This window comes from Pelodiscus sinensis, chromosome 8 (genome assembly GCF_049634645.1).
Source record: "Pelodiscus sinensis isolate JC-2024 chromosome 8, ASM4963464v1, whole genome shotgun sequence".
Taxonomy (NCBI): Eukaryota; Metazoa; Chordata; order Testudines; family Trionychidae; genus Pelodiscus; species Pelodiscus sinensis.
Genome location: NC_134718.1, coordinates 3,256,514 through 3,273,587, shown reverse-complemented (window position 1 = coordinate 3,273,587; position 17,074 = coordinate 3,256,514). Strand labels below are relative to the sequence as shown.

Sequence of the window (17,074 nt, the reverse complement as noted above, 5' to 3'; positions counted from 1 at the left end):
GGCGGAGCGGGACGAGTAGGAGGTGGCGGGGGCGGGGCTAGAAGGGTCTGGGGCGGGGGAACGGGGGGGTTGAGGGGTCTGGGGGGGGGAACACAGGGGGGGTTGAGGGGTCTGGGGGGGGAACACAGGGGGGGTTGAGGGTCTGGGGAGGTGGGGGAACGGGGGGGTTGAGGGTCTGGGGAGGGGGAACAGGGGGGGTTGAGGGTCTGGGGAGGTGGGGGAACGGGGGGGTTGAGGGTCTGGGGAGGGGGAACAGGGGGGGTTGAGGGTCTGGGGAGGTGGGGGAACGGGGGGGTTGAGGGTCTGGGGAGGTGGGGGAACGGGGGGGTTGAGGGTCTGGGGAGGTGGGGGAACAGGGGGGTTGAGGGTCTGGGGAGGTGGGGGAACGGGGGGGTTGAGGGTCTGGGGAGGGGGAACAGGGGGGGTTGAGGGTCTGGGGAGGTGGGGGAACGGGGGGGTTGAGGGTCTGGGGAGGTGGGGGAACGGGGGGGTTGAGGGTCCGGGGAGGTGGGGGAACGGGGGGGTTGAGGGTCTGGGGAGGTGGGGGAACAGGGGGGGTTGAGGGTCTGGGGAGGTGGGGGAACAGGGGGGGTTGAGGGTCTGGGGAGGTGGGGGAACGGGGGGGTTGAGGGTCTGGGGAGGTGGGGGAACGGGGGGGTTGAGGGTCCGGGGAGGTGGGGGAACGGGGGGGTTGAGGGTCTGGGGAGGTGGGGGAACAGGGGGGTTGAGGGTCTGGGGAGGTGGGGGAACAGGGGGGGTTGAGGGTCTGGGGAGGTGGGGGAACAGGGGGGTTGAGGGTCTGGGGAGGGGGAACAGGGGGGGTTGAGGGTCTGGGGAGGTGGGGGAACGGGGGGGTTGAGGGTCTGGGGAGGGGGAACACGGGGGGGTTGAGGGTCTGGGGAGGTGGGGGAACAGGGGGGTTGAGGGTCTGGGGAGGTGGGGGAACAGGGGGGGTTGAGGGTCTGGGGAGGTGGGGGAACAGGGGGGTTGAGGGTCTGGGGAGGTGGGGGACACAGGGGGGGTTGAGGGTCTGGGGAGGTGGGGGAACGGGGGGGTTGAGGGTCTGGGGAGGTGGGGGAACACGGGGGGGTTGAGGGTCTGGGGAGGTGGGGGAACACGGGGGTTGAGGGTCTGGGGAGGTGGGGGAACAGGGGGGTTGAGGGTCTGGGGAGGTGGGGGACACAGGGGGGGTTGAGGGTCTGGGGAGGTGGGGGAACGGGGGGGTTGAGGGTCTGGGGAGGTGGGGGAACGGGGGGGTTGAGGGTCTGGGGAGGTGGGGGACACAGGGGGGGTTGAGGGTCTGGGGAGGTGGGGGAACGGGGGGGTTGAGGGTCTGGGGAGGTGGGGGAACAGGGGGGTTGAGGGTCTGGGGAGGTGGGGGACACGGGGGGTTGAGGGGTACGGGGAGGTGGGGGAACGGGGGGGGGTTGAGGGGTCCGGGGATGTGAGGGAACGGGGGGGTTGAGGGGTCCGGGGAGGTGGGGGAACATGGAGGTTGAGAGGTCTGGAGACAGAAGACGTTGGATAAAACATTCCTTCTGGTAGCGTTGTGATGTTTAATGTCTGCAGACTGTATTGGAATGGTGGGGCCTAGCGGGTCTGGAGGACAGGATGGGTAAGACCTCTGGGAGGTCAAAGGGCTCTGAGGGGATGGGTTAGGTCAGGGAGGTGAAGGTGGGATGGGGCAGGGAACTCAGGTGATTTGAGGGGAGCTCGAGATTTAGGTGAGGGGTTAAAGAGGTGGGGGGCGCTGAGAGGGGATTTAAGTGGTGTGGGTGAACTGATAGCTTTTGAGGGGCTATCAGAAATGGGTTGGGCAATACGTACTGTCTTTTTGTTTTAACTTGTTCATAGGCTTCTCCAAAACATTCCAAGTGGTCTGTATCAGTGTTTGCAATTTCTGCCAAGATTGTTTTTCTTTACTAGTGAATCTCACAAATGGATAGAAATGCCTTAGACCTAGGCTGCGCTACAAAGTTTTCCTGGAATGGCTCCTATTGGTTGGGTGAGTGAAAGAAGCTATTCCAGCAAGAGCACTTGTATGCCAGTGTAAGCACTGGAAATAGGGCTTTGCTACATAGAAATATTGCACACAAAAATCACACATGTAACTGCCATTGGAATGCTGGCAGAGTGACTAGCATAAACCTGGTCTTAGCTTCTCATTTGACAAGTATAGCAAAGGGAAAGAAATTAGGTGTCAACCCTTTTGTTTCTGAGGGGAAACCTGCCCATTCTGTCACTCAGCGATGCAACATTCACACTCTTGCAACTTGAGAGAATTTCATTTTCGTCAAAAACCTCCTCTCAGGAAACAAAACCTCACATCTAAAAAGATTATTGAATCAACCACTGTTATTATAAATATTGACTTAAAAGCTAATACATGGAAAGGGCATGGATGTGATATTTCACTCTGGATGTCATCATCTGAAATGTGTTAATGAGAATGTATTACAGATATTATCTTTCAAATACACGGCAGCATCTTATGGAAAACTAGGATCAATACTAAATAAGATCAATTCTGCAGCTGGGTCTATTATGCAAATTGCCTTTTCTGTATCCGTATCAATATTATTTAAGTTCACACAGGAATCTAATTGTCTTATCTTAGTACAGCCAGGAACATATGAACAGCTAAAACTGTATGTTAATTTACTGACGTTATTTTTCAAATGTAGGCCATATATTATTGTAGATAAGATCAATATTAACATTAAGGGATTCTACAGTTTACATTAACGAAGTAAACTCTGTGGTAGTTGAACTCATTTTCCTTCAGTTATTCACATCAGCCATAACGGTAATGTCTCTATAACGATCTACATTATAAACCTTTGCAGATCAAAGCTGATCACAGATAATTTGTCATTAAACTCATTTGTTCTAATAACAACATTAATTATAAACCTACTAATTTAATGAAGACAGTGATAAACTGTACAGATGCATCTGAAATATAATGCAAGTGTGTGGAGGGGTGGGAGTGGGGGGTTTGAAGCTTGAGCCCATGTATGGGTTTTCAAAATGTCTTGTTAGTTAGATGTTGGTAACTGAGCTCTGCAGCGCCTTTGTTTATAGTTAACAAACAAGCATGCAGTGAAGCTACTAAGTCACTTTGGCACCGGTCCAGAAAGGTATTTAGGCTGCTAGGTTCCATTTATCTCAATGGAAGTTAGGAATCAAAATACCTCAAATCTGGACCTAATTATTTAGTACAATTAATAATTTAGGGCCCAATCCTGCACTACTGAAGTCTTGCCATTGACTTTAATGTGAGCCGGATCAAACCCTATGTCTCAGTTCTGAAAACATTAAGGCCCAGATCCTCAGAGGTAACTAGATGCCTTACTCCTACTGAAGTCCTTGGGCACTAGGCGCCTAAAGACCTTTGAGGATTGGGCTGTCAGGGTGCGTCTCGCTATAAGGTAGTCAATTTGCATAGCTCAAATTGTGTATCTTACTTCATCATTTGGCGCTGTCTACACAAGGCCACATTTCGAAACAAAGTGCCATTCTGAAACGCCCCTTACTCCTCGTAGGATGAGGGTTGCAGGGACGTCGTAATCGTGAGCCTGAAATAGCAGGCTTGCCGTGACGATGCGGGAGAGCTACTTCAGGACACTAGTGTAGACGTACCTAAGTGTATGCTTTCTGTGGCCAATAGGACTCGTGTGTGGTGCAGCCTCGCTTCCTTGTGTGTGGCCCCCAATCAAAACCCCAGATCCTGGAAGATGTTCAGGAGGTTGGAGCATGTTTCAACCCTGGTGTGCTCTCCACTCCACACCACACCACATTATAATCAAGGCTCCTGTCCTGATCTTCAAAGCCTTCTGCAGAAATGGCTCATGCTTCCAAGGGCCCCCGTCCTGCAAACACTCACATACACGCTGTACGTTAAGTATATGAGAGCAGTCCCATTGACTGAAGGACTAGGGCAGACTAGCAACCCCTGCACAAACGTTCTGGATTTAAGGTAAAGTGGTCTCTTCAGTGAAGTTACACTTCACTGCGTTAGGTTTAATACCTTTGGGGTCCATTGTATTACAATTGTAACTGTGGATGAAAAATTCCTCCAGGAGTAAGGGGGTGCTAATAGTCTCCAGTTATCCTCTTTTGAAGCTGGAGAGATGTGCATAAACTAGTTCAAACTGGAGTCTCCAGGAGCCAGCAGACAAAGGTTATTTAGTTGTATAGATTGGTTTTAAATAAGTTCAGGACCTTCTTCCAGAGCCAACACATGGACGGGAATCCTGGTCCGCACAGGGCCCCAATCCTGAGAGAAAGGTTGGAAGGACGAGCCCTATTGAGGCTTCTTTAGACCCGTTTGCTTGTTCTAAGCTAAAGCTATGATGGACTTGAAGCCATAAGGAAAAACTCTGGAATGGGATGCCCAGGGTATGAATACACTGCGGCGCTATTTCAGGATACTTCCCGTATCCCTGCCTAGCTATTCTGCATCTTTGAAACGAGCCCGTTATTTTGAAATATATATCTATATATGCTGGGGCAGGGGTTGGACAGTGAGCTTGAGGGCTGGGTGAGGGTGTGAAGACTGTCTGGAAGTGTGGGCTGTAGGGTGGGGCTAGGGAGGACGGTGTGGGATGCAGGCTGCCCCGGGGAGAGAGGGGCTTCCCCCGCCTCGCCGCTAGGGGGCGCCGCACCCATCCCGCAGGGCGCTTCCCCCGCCTCGCCGCTAGGGGGCGCCGCACCCATCCCGCAGGGCGCTTCCCCCGCCTCGCCGCTAGGGGGCGCCGCACCCATCCCGCAGGGCGCTTCCCCCGCCTCGCCGCTAGGGGGCGCCGCACCCATCCCGCAGGGCGCTTCCCCCGCCTCGCCGCTAGGGGGCGCCGCACCCATCCCGCAGGGCGCTTCCCCCGCCTCGCCGCTAGGGGGCGCCGCACCCATCCCGCAGGGCGCTTCCCCCGCCCCGCCGCTAGGGGGCGCTGCACCGTCTCGTTCCTTCCTCGGACCCGCGCGCCGCTTCTCCCCCTGGCTTCCCGCTCCTTCCGGCGCCGCTGCGGCGCGCGCATTTCCGGTTCCGGGCTCCGTTCCGGGCAGGCTGCGATGGCGGCGGCCTCCTCCTCGTCCGCGGAGGCGGCGGGGCCGGGCTGGAGCGAGGCGCAGTTCCGCCGGTACCCCTTCCGCACGCGGCCCGTGCCGCGCCTCAGCCACAGCGACCCGCGCGCCGAGCAGCTCATCGACAGCGAGGTGCTGGGGGGCGGGGCGCGGGAGGGGGGCTGGGGGGCGGGGCCGCGGGAGGGGCCCTGGGGAGCGGGGGCGGGCCGCGGGAGGGGGCGCTGGGGGGCGGGGCGGGGCGCGGGAGGGGGCGCTGGGGGGCGGGAGGGGGCGCTGGGGGGCGGGGCGGGCCGCGGGAGGGGGCGCTGGGGGGCGGGGGCGGGGCGCGGGGGGGCGGGGGCGGGGCGCGGGGGGGGGGGCGGGCCGCGGGAGGGGGCGCTGGGGGGCGGGGCGCGGGAGGGGGGTGCCGGGGTCGCAGCTTGCACCGTGGGGTCGCTGAGCCCCTGAGCAGCAGCCGGGGTCTCCCTGGCTGCGATGCGGCGCCGGGCGAGGCGGCCGTGCCAGACGCTGCGCTTACACAGCTGTCGGGCTGGGACACGCCCAGCTGAGTTTCGGGGATGTTTCTCCCAGAGCTCATGAATCAACAGCAGACTGCTCCAGCCAGTTCCCCAGCCCAGCCTCAGAACTGCCCCGTCTTGCCCTGAGAGCAACCCAGCCTGTAACCTCTGCTGTCTCTGCTGTGCTTCAGCCTGGTTTTTCTGTTGGAGGAGGCTGAGGGGGAGACTGGATCCTTTCTGATCCCAGCTCTGCTCCTTGGCTTACCAAAGGGGACCCGAAGGGTCAATGTCCAAGCACATAGGTACTGTTGCCTATGGGCTTGGACTGAGCACTCTGTTTCCGCATAACTCCCAGACTCATCAATCCAGGAATCAAACCCAAGACCGCTACAAGGGATGGGAGGATTCGTGTTCTGTCTCATACGCTGTGTATTACGAGGGTGTCTGTCTTCTAGCACTAGTTAAATAAAATAAAATTAATGGAGATTGCCTATCTCCTAGAACTGGAAGGGACCTTGAAAGGTCATCGAGTCCAGTCCCCTGCCTTCACAGCAGGACCAAGTACCATCCCTGACAAGTTGCTGTTAGAACGACTGTGTGGTATAACCAATAAAGTGATTTCTGTATCCTTCCCCAAGATTCTACTGCAGCTGGTTTATAGAGTTGATTAGTGGCATCTAGCACTCCTTTGTGAGCCTGTCACAGAAAATAGCCACTAGTTGCTATTTTTCTTGTATTTTTGGAGTTGGTTTATTTGGGACTTTCTTCATCCTCCTTCCCAGATGCTGTTGCCTGATTTCCCTCCCTCCCCCCACTTCTCTCTTGCTGCTGCTTCAGATGGGAAACTGTCTGGGTGGGATAAAGAGTTACTTATCTCCCAGTTTCTCCAGAAAGCCTTGAACCAATGTGCTTTCTTTTGCTATCTAGGAGCCAGTGGTCCTGACAGATACAAACTTGGTGTATCCTGCCCTGAAGTGGGACCTGGATTACCTCCAAGAGAACATTGGCAGTGGGGACTTCTCAGTGTATAGTGCCAGCACATACAAGTTCTTGTACTATGATGAGAAGAAAATGACCAATTTCAAGAACTTCAAGCCCAAGTCAAACAGGCAGGAGATGAAGTTTAGTGAGTTTGTGGAGAGACTCCAGGAAATACAGCAGAAAGGCAGCGGTGAGAGGTAGGTGACTCTTGGAAAGCGCGCCAGTTGTAGAGGTTTAATTGGGTAATAGATTGAGGTTTGGGGACTGAAAATGATTTGAGACAGCACTTGCACCTGCTTTTTTTTTATCCTCACTTCACAATCTCCTCCTTGGATACAGTGTTTTGAGTGTTCTCAAGTGCCTGGGATTGGTTATCCATTCAGTTGCTGTTTGAAAGATGTCTGTCTATATTTATCACAGAATTGTTCCGATTTTCCCTGTGTGAACATTCACGTTCTTTGGCGAGAATGCAGTGCTGGCGAAAGATGCTGTGCTTGAAAGCACTGAAGGCTATGGGCCGTGACCCTTAGAAAAGTCAGACACTGGCAGTCCAGGTGTTCCCATGCTGCCTTACGCTGTATGCCAGCTCTGACTCGGGCAGATGGGAATGCTGCTCCATCTCTATTGTCCGTTGTATGGCTGCTCTCCTGAGCCTGCTAGCAACCTCATCAATTAGCGGCAGTTGTGCAGGCAATATTTGTGGATGCTTCTCCATTAGCAGCTACTCTCAACAGGCCGCCGAGCAGTTGCTGGCTGTTAACTATTTCTGGATGCTATTACCCTTTGCTGAATTTGAACCAACACTGTGTCTCCCAGCGGCACTGTGGCGCCTTTCAGTTCCTCCTCGGGTTCTGGCACACTGTCTGTCACAGAACTCAAGTAGCGCTGCTGGTGACTATGGGTACCGAGCGTCTCATGCACGTGCTGCTGAGATTGCAGTGACTGAGGTCTCCTGTGACTGAAGGCACCTTGGTGCCTGACCAGCTGAGAGGTTGATGCACTGTATTGCCTGGCAGGCATTCTGCCCACGGTTAATCAGAGAGGTCCCTGTGGCGGTTAATGACATAAAGGAAGTGGAAAAGTTAATTTGGGGATATTAACGTTGCTTGACAGCCCTGTGGCTTGTTTTGGTGATGGATTGGGCTTTAAGCTTCTCGTCTGCTGCACATGCCGGTTGGTGTTTCTCTAGCCGTTCCTCTGAGACCTCATTTTGGATTGTTCCGAAGTTCCACTCGGCCCGAGATCTTAACTCAACAGAGTACTCTTTGATTTGAATTAGATGCGCTTTCCTCCTGGGGTGGGAAATTCTGCAAGTGAAGTTTGACCCTGGGCGTTCTGGAATTTTTTCTCTCCACAGATACCTACATTTCTTGTTGTGTTCCTTGCCACTGTGGCTGGTGGCAGAGTAGAGTTTCTAAAAGAACTGGGTTTCCCTCTTCTGCACACAGAGCCGACATGTAATTCTCCAGGCAGTTCCTGATGGGGGGTATGTTTAGACTACAGGTTTTTTTTTTAAAAAAGTGGCCCTTTTTTTGAAAAAACTTCCTCTCCATCTAGACTACTGCCGCATTCTTTTGAAAGTAAATTGAAAGAACACGGCAGTTTTTTCAGCCGCGGAAAACCTCATTTTACGAGAAATAATGCCTTTTCCCGAAAGTGCTATGTAATGCAAACTGTGCTTTTTCGACAAAGAGCATCCAGACTGCCTGGGCGCTCTTTCAAAAAAGCGGCTCACCTTTTCGAAATTACTGGCTGTAGTCTAGATGCTCTCTTTCGAAAGAGGCTTGTAGTCTAGACATACCCTGGGATATGTAATTCTCCAGGCAGTTCCTGAGGTTAACTTGTGATATTGGTCTCCTCTTTGCACGCTCTACATACCTGGAATCGCCTGTCTCTGTTACTATGGAAGGTGTCTGTACCTGGGGAGGCAAGGAAAGACACCTCTCTAAGGCTACATCTACACTACGGGTCTTCAAATATGCTAACGAGTCCCTCATTAGCATGAGTTGCAATCTCATTTGCATATTTTCTGCTGCTCTGTTTTTGCACACAAACAAGCAGTGTGACGGCTTCTTTTTGCACAAAACCCCCTTTTTCTGCAAGATCCTTATGCCCCAAAAAAGGAGGTCTAGCAATCTTGCGGGAAAAGGGGATTTTGCACAAAAAGAAAATGTCCACACTGCTTGTTTTTGCGCAAAAACCCCAGCACAAAAACTGATCTGCAGAAAATATGCAAATGAGATTGCAACTCATGCAAATTAGTCCCTCATTAGCATATTTTTGCCGAGAAGACTCGTAGTGTAGACATAGCCTAAGAGTAGATGGGAAGATGCCTGTATATCCATATGGATGCTTCAAACTCATTTTTCTCCTGGGAAATGCAGGTTGTATTTGCAGCAGACACTGAATGACACAGTCGGAAGAAAGATTGTGGTGGATTTCCTGGGCTTTAACTGGAACTGGATCAACAAGCAGCAGGGGAAGCGTGGCTGGGGGCAACTGACTTCAAACTTGCTGCTTATTGGCATGGAAGGTAAGTGGACAGTGTTGATGCTGAAGGGCAGGAGGGTGACTTGGACTATTTTGGTGTTTTTCAACTCTGGGGGATCATTTCCAGCTGAACTTACCACTTGTCTGCGGGGTATCTGAAGCAGCAGAGCGTGCTTGACTGGGCACTCAGTGTACACGCCATTTTTAATGTGTTGCCTAGAGAAAGGGTTAGGAGAGGGTCTTTTCAGAGGGGCATATTTTGGCCAGATGAATTCCAGTGCATCAGGACAGTCGGGGGCAGCAAGGGATCAGGTTGGGCCGGTTTGCCACTTTGAAATAGGCCAGGTTTCTGGAGCCTGCCGCCTTGAGGTTCAAAACTTACAGTTTCAGTTAATTTCCTTTGTGTCTGGCCATTGCATTCACTCAGACACATTTCCTTTACATTTGCAAGGTAAGCCAGGGCAGTGATCTCTGAATGTTCGGACGCAGTAGCTCAGAGTGGGGTCCAGGGCTTGTTAACTCTCAAACCTAACCAGAGCCTCAGTCCTGCTAACCGTGTCGCTGCTGGTCGAAGTCTGAGCAAAAGCAGATGGACAGTCCTGTTAGAGTCCTACTGTCCATTGACATCTCCTGGGAGTGGAGCGAGATCTGTGAGCAAAGCCTGCAACCAGCCCTCTTTTCCCGAAGTCAGTCCCCTTGAGGCCCTGTTCCGAGAGGGTCGTGCCGGCTCATCTTCCTCCCTTCACACTCAAGTTTCTTCAGATGCTGGATTTGCTCAAAGCAGGTTCTTCCCTGTTCTTGTACTCAGACAGCTGAGCAGGCTTTCTTAACCTGTTCCATAAACGTTGCCCTCCACCTGCACGCTGAGACCGAGCTGAGCAGTGGGTGCTGGGAGCCACGGAGTTAAATGGGCGCTGCTCTGCGAGGTTCCCTAGCAGCTGCTGGCCCTGCTGTGGTGCTTGGCGTGGAACGTGCTGCAGCGAGTTCTGTAGGCGTGTGCAGCAGTTTGGTGGTGTTGCCCTGGGGAGGCTTGTAACCTGTTCCTTTGCCCCCGCCGTTAAGCACATGTCAGAGTCTGTCAGTCTCCTTTGTGCCACTAGGGAACGTGACACCAGCCCACTACGACGAGCAGCAGAACTTCTTCGCTCAGATTAAGGGCCACAAGCGGTGTATCCTGTTCCCTCCAGATCAGTTTGAATGCCTCTACCCGTACCCCGTGCACCATCCGTGCGACAGGCAGAGCCAGGTGAGAATCAGATCTCTAGCAAACTGGGCCAGTTTCCTGCTGACTCAGGAAAGCACATGCCTACAAAGCATGAACACCGAGGGGGCTGTCCTCGCCAGTGCAGTGCACCAGGGTGCATCACGCGGGCGGGCACCTTCGGTATCGCTGTGCGGGGCTGGAGAATGGGACTGTGTGGTGCATCAGAGCGCGCGTTTGTCAGCCGCCGGGCAGAACTCCTCCAGGACAGTCCCACCCAGTGTTCTGACTCTGTTTGACCAAAGCAGGCAACTTTCTCTTGGAGTCAGAAGTGTTCCCTGCTGAGGGCAAGTAGCAGGGACGTTGCTTCCTCCCCCCGTGCAACAGTTAACAAGGCCCATGTGCTGAGAGAGAGCTGCACCTAGCAGCTGCCCTGGCTGTGCTGCTGGAGTTGGCAGTGGGCATGGCGTGAGAGGCTACGGGGGGGAATGGGGCACTGTCTAGGACTGGAGCTGAGGGAGGACTTGCTGTGGGTGAGAGTGCACACCTGAATTGCCTGCTGGTCTCTCTCGGTCTGCTAGGTGGACTTTGACAACCCTGACTATGAGAAGTTTCCCCGTTTCCAGACCGTGGTAGGCTATGAGGCCGTGGTGGGCCCGGGTGATGTGCTCTACATCCCTATGTACTGGTAAGGAGGATCCGATGAGCAGGGAGAATGGGGTAGGAGCATGCCGTCGGGCGCACTGAGCAGGGCAGAAAGGGTGGGCTTTCAGTTCAAGCATTACTCTGGGATTCAGCAGAGCTCTGCTCCTCTCCTCCCCAAGCTACAGATTTGTAGTGAGATCTTGGGCGAGTCCTAAGCACACTGTGCCTCAGTTCCCCTCTGTGAAATGGGAGGAGTCAGAGCTGCTGCCTCTGAATGCTGAGGAGAACTCTGTTGCTGTGCGTGAGGCATTTGCACGCTGCCGTGCACTGTGCTGTGGACACACGCGTTGAAATAACTGAGCCGAGTTGTGTGAGGGCTGGTGCTGGTGACTGTGACGTGCCACGGTACCCTCTCACGCTCTGGCCTGCATTTGGGTCTGGGTGGCTCATTTGTTCCATAGCAACTCTCCCATTTCCGCGCAGGTGGCATCACATTGAGTCTCTGCTGAATGGGGGAACCACCATCACTGTGAACTTCTGGTACAAGGTGAGCACATGCCCACCCGCGCTCCTGGGCAGCCCCTTAGTCACAGAATTCCCCGTGTCTCTGTGGTGCCCCGGCACGAAGACAGGAGGCCAGACTTGGCCAAACCAGGGCCTGAACTTTCCTGCATGAATTGTGGAAAGAGAGACCGGGGGGACCTCAACGGATTCTCTAGCCCACCCCTGTGCTGAGGCAGGATTGTGGGTGCTTAGACTGGGCCATCCTTGACATGTAGTCTTCTAACCTGTTCTTAGTCTGGTGTGTAAGGACTTGTTGCTCGCAAAAGGCCTGTCCCTTCCCCTGGCTGCATGGGGGATAGGAGTTGAGTAGCCAGGGTGCTTTGGGGTGAGGGGCATTGTCTGCTGAGAGGGGGGGAGGGCCAAGGCTTTGAGGAAGCACATGATGAGGTGTTCCCTCTATTTGCAGGGTGCGCCCACCCCAAAGAGAATTGAGTACCCATTAAAGGCTCATCAGAAAGTGGCAATAATGAGGAACATTGAGAAGATGCTGGGAGAGGCCCTGGGAGATCCGCAAGAGGTAAAGTAAAAGCTAGAGTTCTTGCTGCCACCTTTGAAATGCCCAGGTGTGACCTGGGGAGTGTGGGTCCCAGCAGGCCCTGGGACGTTACTGGGGACGGGCGACAGCATGAGTGGCAGTTCTTCATCCTTTGCCCTCCGAAAAGGCAGAGCCCCTCAAGTGACCGTGTTTGGGCTGATGAGAGGACACGGGCATGGTGCGAACCTGGGAACCAGGCTCTGCTGTCCCTCGCTGGCGGCGTTGGGAGGGGCACACTGGCAGAAAAGCCAGCTGGCCAGGGCACTAGTGACAGCACTCAGTGTGACGTCTCAGGAGCAGTCGGGGATAAACGAGCGCCAGAGTCCGTTTTTCAGCGGGGTGCACCATTTTTTTTTCTTGCTCTACCAGCCCGAGAGAGACTTGACCTCAGAGCTGAGTTATTTTGAATCCCATGTTGCTTTTTCCCCCTGCTGGAGTTCAGACAGGAATTATTCCAGCTGGCCTCTCGTGACCCGGTGGATTCAGTGAGGAATCAAACCTGGTTTTGAAGGGCTGTCTGGAGGTTGAAATGCTGGGTGCTGAATACAAATGTTCTTGTGGCCAGTAGCCATGGCCACTGGTTAGTGCAAGGACCCTTCAGTCCCTGTGGAATGGGCCAGAGTTGCGTGCTATCTGGGTGGGCCCGAGAGAATCGCCTTCCTCAGCCATGCTGGGAGGTTCCCTCTCGGGGAGCGTTGAGGAATGGGAGCAGCCGTGCCTGCAGCCCAGCCCTTAGGACTGAGGGGAGTGTTGTCCCCTGAGCCTGAGTGCCTTCCTGGGGCTGCTCCTTCCCAAGCAGCTGCCTGCAGTGTGGTAGAGGATCAGAACCGGGGGGAGCAGGACTGTTGCGGGTGGGCTTGTGTGTAGGAAAGTCGGCAGGAGCCTGTGGCGAGCTCTTGTGGAGGATGCCAGGGAATCGTTAATAACGATAAACGATCAAGACTGGTTTGACATCTCCTCCTAAAGAGGGACCGGTGATCTGCTGACAGCGGGCCTGGTTCGCTACTAATGCGGCAGAATAGTCAGCGCCACTTCTGCCCCGTCTGTGGCCTGGCCCGCCCAGCTTTGCGCGTGGGGGTTGACAAGAGCATCCTGAGGCTGCAGGCTGTGCAGTCCTTGTTGCCGGGCACTTGCCTTGGCTAACAATCTGTTTTTGCCTTGAACAGGTGGGTCCCCTGTTGAACATGATGATTAAGGGTCGGTATGACTAGTCCCTGGCCACCTGGGTGACCAATGGTGGAGCTGCTTCATTCGCGAGTAATGGAAGATACTGAGCGCTAGTATTGCACGCAGCACTTAAGACTCATGGGCTGCTGGCCCATCCCTGGCCCACTTCACAACAAAGAAGGGGACTACTGGAACTGCAAACCCATTAGCCCACCTCCTTCCCTCTTCCTCACTGTCCTGCAACTGAATCTCCTAAGACAGATCCTTCCCGTAGTGAGCAGGAATCCAGCTTCCACGATGTGTGTTTCCCCTGGCTGCCGGGAGGAGCGGGCGCCTGGCACTCGATGGCTTTCCTCTTCGGGTGGGAAGGGAGCCGGGAGTAGCTTGGTTTCCTCAGGCCCGCTGGCTGGGTTTCTGTGAGGGTGCCGGCATGAGATGGGACAGTCGGTCTGGATAGGAAGAAGCCTTAGGTTCCATGACCTGTTGGGTTCGAGGGCTTGGCCTTGCTGGGTCCTGGCGCTGTCAGACAGCGAGCATGAGCATGTGGTGACTTGTTTGAGGAGATGCTGCACAGAAGGCTTGGAACCCAGCCTGTGGTGGTGCGCGGGGTGTTGGGAGCTTGGTACCCTAGCAAGCTGTTCAAGTTGACCCTCTCCAGTGCGTGTGCACATAAAGCCACCCTTTGAGTCCTGCGTCCGTCAGACGGCTCGCAGGGAGCCGCCTCTCTTGTTCACAGCAGCGCTCTCTGCAGAGTGACAGTCTCCTGCCTCCCAAAAGTGTTTCGGACGCGGTGAGGGAGACAGAAGCGAGGGCACTCACCAGCTCTGTCACGAGGAAGCCGTCAGTATTGCTCTCGTGGGGCTTGAAGCTGATGAACGCCCAGTTACTCTCACACACAGCTTCCCTCTTCTCCGGCAGGGGGTGCCGGCTTCCTGGCCAGCACGGCAAGTGCCCTTTGCTGATGAACTCTGCGTGTTCTGTGGTGTGGCCCCCTTCCTTGCCGTCACGTGGGGGGGAGTTCCTGTCTCGTGTGTCCATTTGTTTGAATCCTTAGTGTGCTGCTTGGCACGGCAGCTCTCAGAATGAGAAGACGGCATAGGAGCAGCAGAGCTTCCTGGTAGCGTCCTGGCAATCCCCCTGAAAGCCGACTTGCCTTCCTAGTCCTTTCCCTGCAGAGCCTTCCAAACTCCCATGGTGCCTGGCCTGGGCTTGCACTGCGCTGCTGTTTGGGAGAAACTTGGGGACTGCCCATGGTTCTAGCTGATCATGGAGGTGAGAGCAGCTGGCTTGGATCCCATCTAGTCACCTCACTGGCAGGAAGGGTGTTCCTGTTCCTGGTTCCGAGTGTTTTGCCTCCGCTAGTGTTGAGGGGGTGACTGACGTTTGGGTTTCTGTGAAGTGTGTAGCCCAGGGAGGAGATGTTGCTTGGGAATCAGCATTCTCTCCATGGCTTGCAGTCCCGTTTCGTGGACCGTTCGCTGTGCCCTCTTATGCTGGAGCAGAAGAAAGACTTGAGCAAAGCCGCATTGCTGGGCAGCATGTGGCCGGAGCGTCGGTGTCACTGTGTGTGGTGCTCATATCAAGAGAGGTGCCACGGGGCAAGCAGGAGTCCTGTTACCAAACCCCCCGTGTCCCTGACTTCGCAGTCGGTAACCAGGCTCGAAGAGGGACCAGGAGGTAAACGTCCTCTCCGGAGCACTGTCAGTCAGAGGGACTGGACGCTCTTCTGCCTCGGGCTGGCAGCGATGCCTTGCCAGAGTCGCTGGGTGTGCAGTCCTGCCCAAGTGGGCTGGAATCGCCTGCAGGCCACTCGGGAGCCCAGCGGTCCTGGCCTGTGTTCCGAACAGCCTGTTGGGCGGCTCCGGAAGCCCAGATCCCGGGGCTCACGAAGGGAGAGGAGGAAAAATCTCGGGATCCGTTTTTCTTTGTTTGCCAAAGGTTTAACTTTCAAGTGCTGGAGCTGCTTTCGCGGCACTTGGCTGGCCTGAAAGCTCAGTTTACAATGCACTGATGGACGTTTCTCTCTCCCCACCCTGCGTTGTCAGTGCCCCTGCCATGGTCTCCGGAAGCTGTATATATGTGTGTGTGTGTGTGTGTGTGTGCGCGCGCGTGTGCGTGCGCGCGTGTGCGTGTGCGTGTGCGAAAAACACATGGTACCTTCTGAAATGTAGTTCTTAAATACAACCAATGTTGAACAACAGCCGCGTGTGGCTTTGATTGTGTCGAGAGCTGCTCCCTAAGGAGACTGTCCCCCGGCAGGCATCAGGACGAACACGGAGCTGCCCCCCGGCCAGTTGCCGATGGAGCTTAGAATTCTTTCCCTTTCCGCTGGTTGGACTCAGCGCAGGTGCTGGAGTGGCAGCCCTCGGCTCTCACGCTTCACCCCTAAGCAGGTATAGCGGGTAATAGCAGTGCGAGCGCCTCCGCAAGCAGCCATCACCTCCTCCGGCGGGACCGTGCCTCTACCGGTGAGAAGGGTAGTCCCAAGTCAGTCTGCCGCCGCCGCGAGCACTGCTGAGTGTGCATGCCCTTTGACTTACGGCCTGTCCTCTGTAACTAGTGAGAGCTGTGCAGAGAGCGCCCAGTGGCTGTCAGGTCGTCGTACCTCAGCCAGCGCCCACATGCGCAGCGTGGCCATGAAACGTGGCCAGTCCCTTTACCGGGCCCGAGCCACCATGTCCCTGCTGCTCACTCAGCCAACTCCACTTCCGTACAAAGCCACAGATCTGCAGGTCCACGTGGGCCCTTGCTGCAGTGCCTGTGGGCATCCAGGCCGTCGGTGGCACATTAGGAACAGTTGTGCATTCAGCCGTCTGCGAGGGTGCGGGGAAGCAATGTAGGGAGCTAGCAGGCAGGGACCGTCCCTCGCCCAGCGTTTGGGGGCATTCTCGTGTCTTACCTGCGCAGCAGGCTGTGGAATGGGGCTGTGAGGGCGCGACTGCTCCCAGGGCTTTTGGTGTTCATTTGAATGACAGGAAAGGCAAATGAGGGGTGGGGAGGTGGGCCGCTGGGAGGCCAGTGGGTTACTTGCCCTGTCAGGCTGTGGCTGTGTGAGGGCCTGGCCTCTGTGGGAGTCACTCACCTTGGAGACTGCTCCCTGTAAGGCAGCCCCCAGAAGAGATTCAAATGCTGCCCAACTGCCAGCCTGTGTTTCTACTGGTGGTGCACATCTACACCTGCCTTGATGCACAGAACTCAATTTATTCTGCACATAGGTGGAAAATATAAGAGGGAATGTTGCTTGGTGACAGGCCACAATGCATGAATGTCCTTTCACACGATTCACAACAGACCTGGGAGGAGGAATGAGCCCATTTTTTCCAAGTGGGGAAACTGAGGCACGTATGCGCCGTGACTCAGTGAGTGTATCCCAGTGGAGATGTACCCCAGAGCTGCGTCCTGTTTAATTTACCTCCTTCCTGTCTCTTCTCAGATTGGTCTCTTGCTTGTCTATCTTTCCCCTTGCCTGCATCACACCTCCCCTTGCCCGCCCCCAGTTCTTTCGAAGGCAGATTCGCCTAGGGAGGCAGCAGGCATCCTTGTGGCCATGGGTTCCAGGCTGCGTGTGCTTTCGTGGCCGAGCAGTGTCCAGGCTGCTCCGGGCCTTGTAAGGATGAACTGCCCGGTGGTGGGCTGCCTGAAGAGACATTGAGGGAGCAGGATGGGCGGCAGTAGCTTTCTAGACTTGGTATGCGGTCCGTGATCACGCGGCTGTCCCCGCTGCCATGGCTGTGGCCGTCTGTTTCACAGCCCTTTATTAAACCTTGCAGCCCTCGCACGAGGTAGGAAATCAGCTTTCCTGCCACCAGGCTTTCCAACAGCTCTGCTTCCTCTGCCTCTTTCCCTCCTTTGCGGAAGGAGGGCCGGGTGCATGTCAGTTGTGACCTACGGGGGCTCACCTCCCTCCAGCTG

The 17,074-nt window shown here is 55.3% G+C and overlaps 1 protein-coding gene across 2 annotated transcripts; it reads left to right on the top strand.

Moving 5' to 3' along the window:
* Positions 1-1,920: 1,920 nt before the first annotated feature.
* On the top strand, positions 1,921-15,298 carry HIF1AN (hypoxia inducible factor 1 subunit alpha inhibitor). 2 transcript variants are annotated; one of them, XM_014576273.3, is made up of 8 exons: positions 1,921-2,005; positions 6,507-6,757; positions 8,945-9,093; positions 10,151-10,296; positions 10,833-10,939; positions 11,380-11,443; positions 11,867-11,977; positions 13,162-15,298. In XM_014576273.3, the coding sequence occupies exons 1-8, from the start codon at positions 1,988-1,990 to the stop codon at positions 13,204-13,206; spliced, it is 891 nt and encodes a 296-aa protein (XP_014431759.1). In that variant the 5' UTR covers positions 1,921-1,987; the 3' UTR covers positions 13,207-15,298. The 2 variants fall into 2 exon arrangements, with proteins under 2 accessions (XP_014431759.1, XP_075790698.1); XM_075934583.1 differs by lacking the exon at positions 1,921-2,005 and adding an exon at positions 5,025-5,214.
* The last annotated feature ends 1,776 nt before the right edge of the window (positions 15,299-17,074 follow it).

Coding starts and splice junctions, on each gene's coding strand:
- HIF1AN (XM_075934583.1), top strand. CDS start 5,071: ATGGCGGCGGCCTCCTCCTCGTCCGCGGAGGCGGCGGGGCCGGGCTGG. Junction 10,297..10,832: donor CGTGCGACAGGCAGAGCCAG/GTGAGAATCAGA, acceptor TCGGTCTGCTAG/GTGGACTTTGACAACCCTGA. Junction 11,978..13,161: donor CCCTGGGAGATCCGCAAGAG/GTAAAGTAAAAG, acceptor TGCCTTGAACAG/GTGGGTCCCCTGTTGAACAT.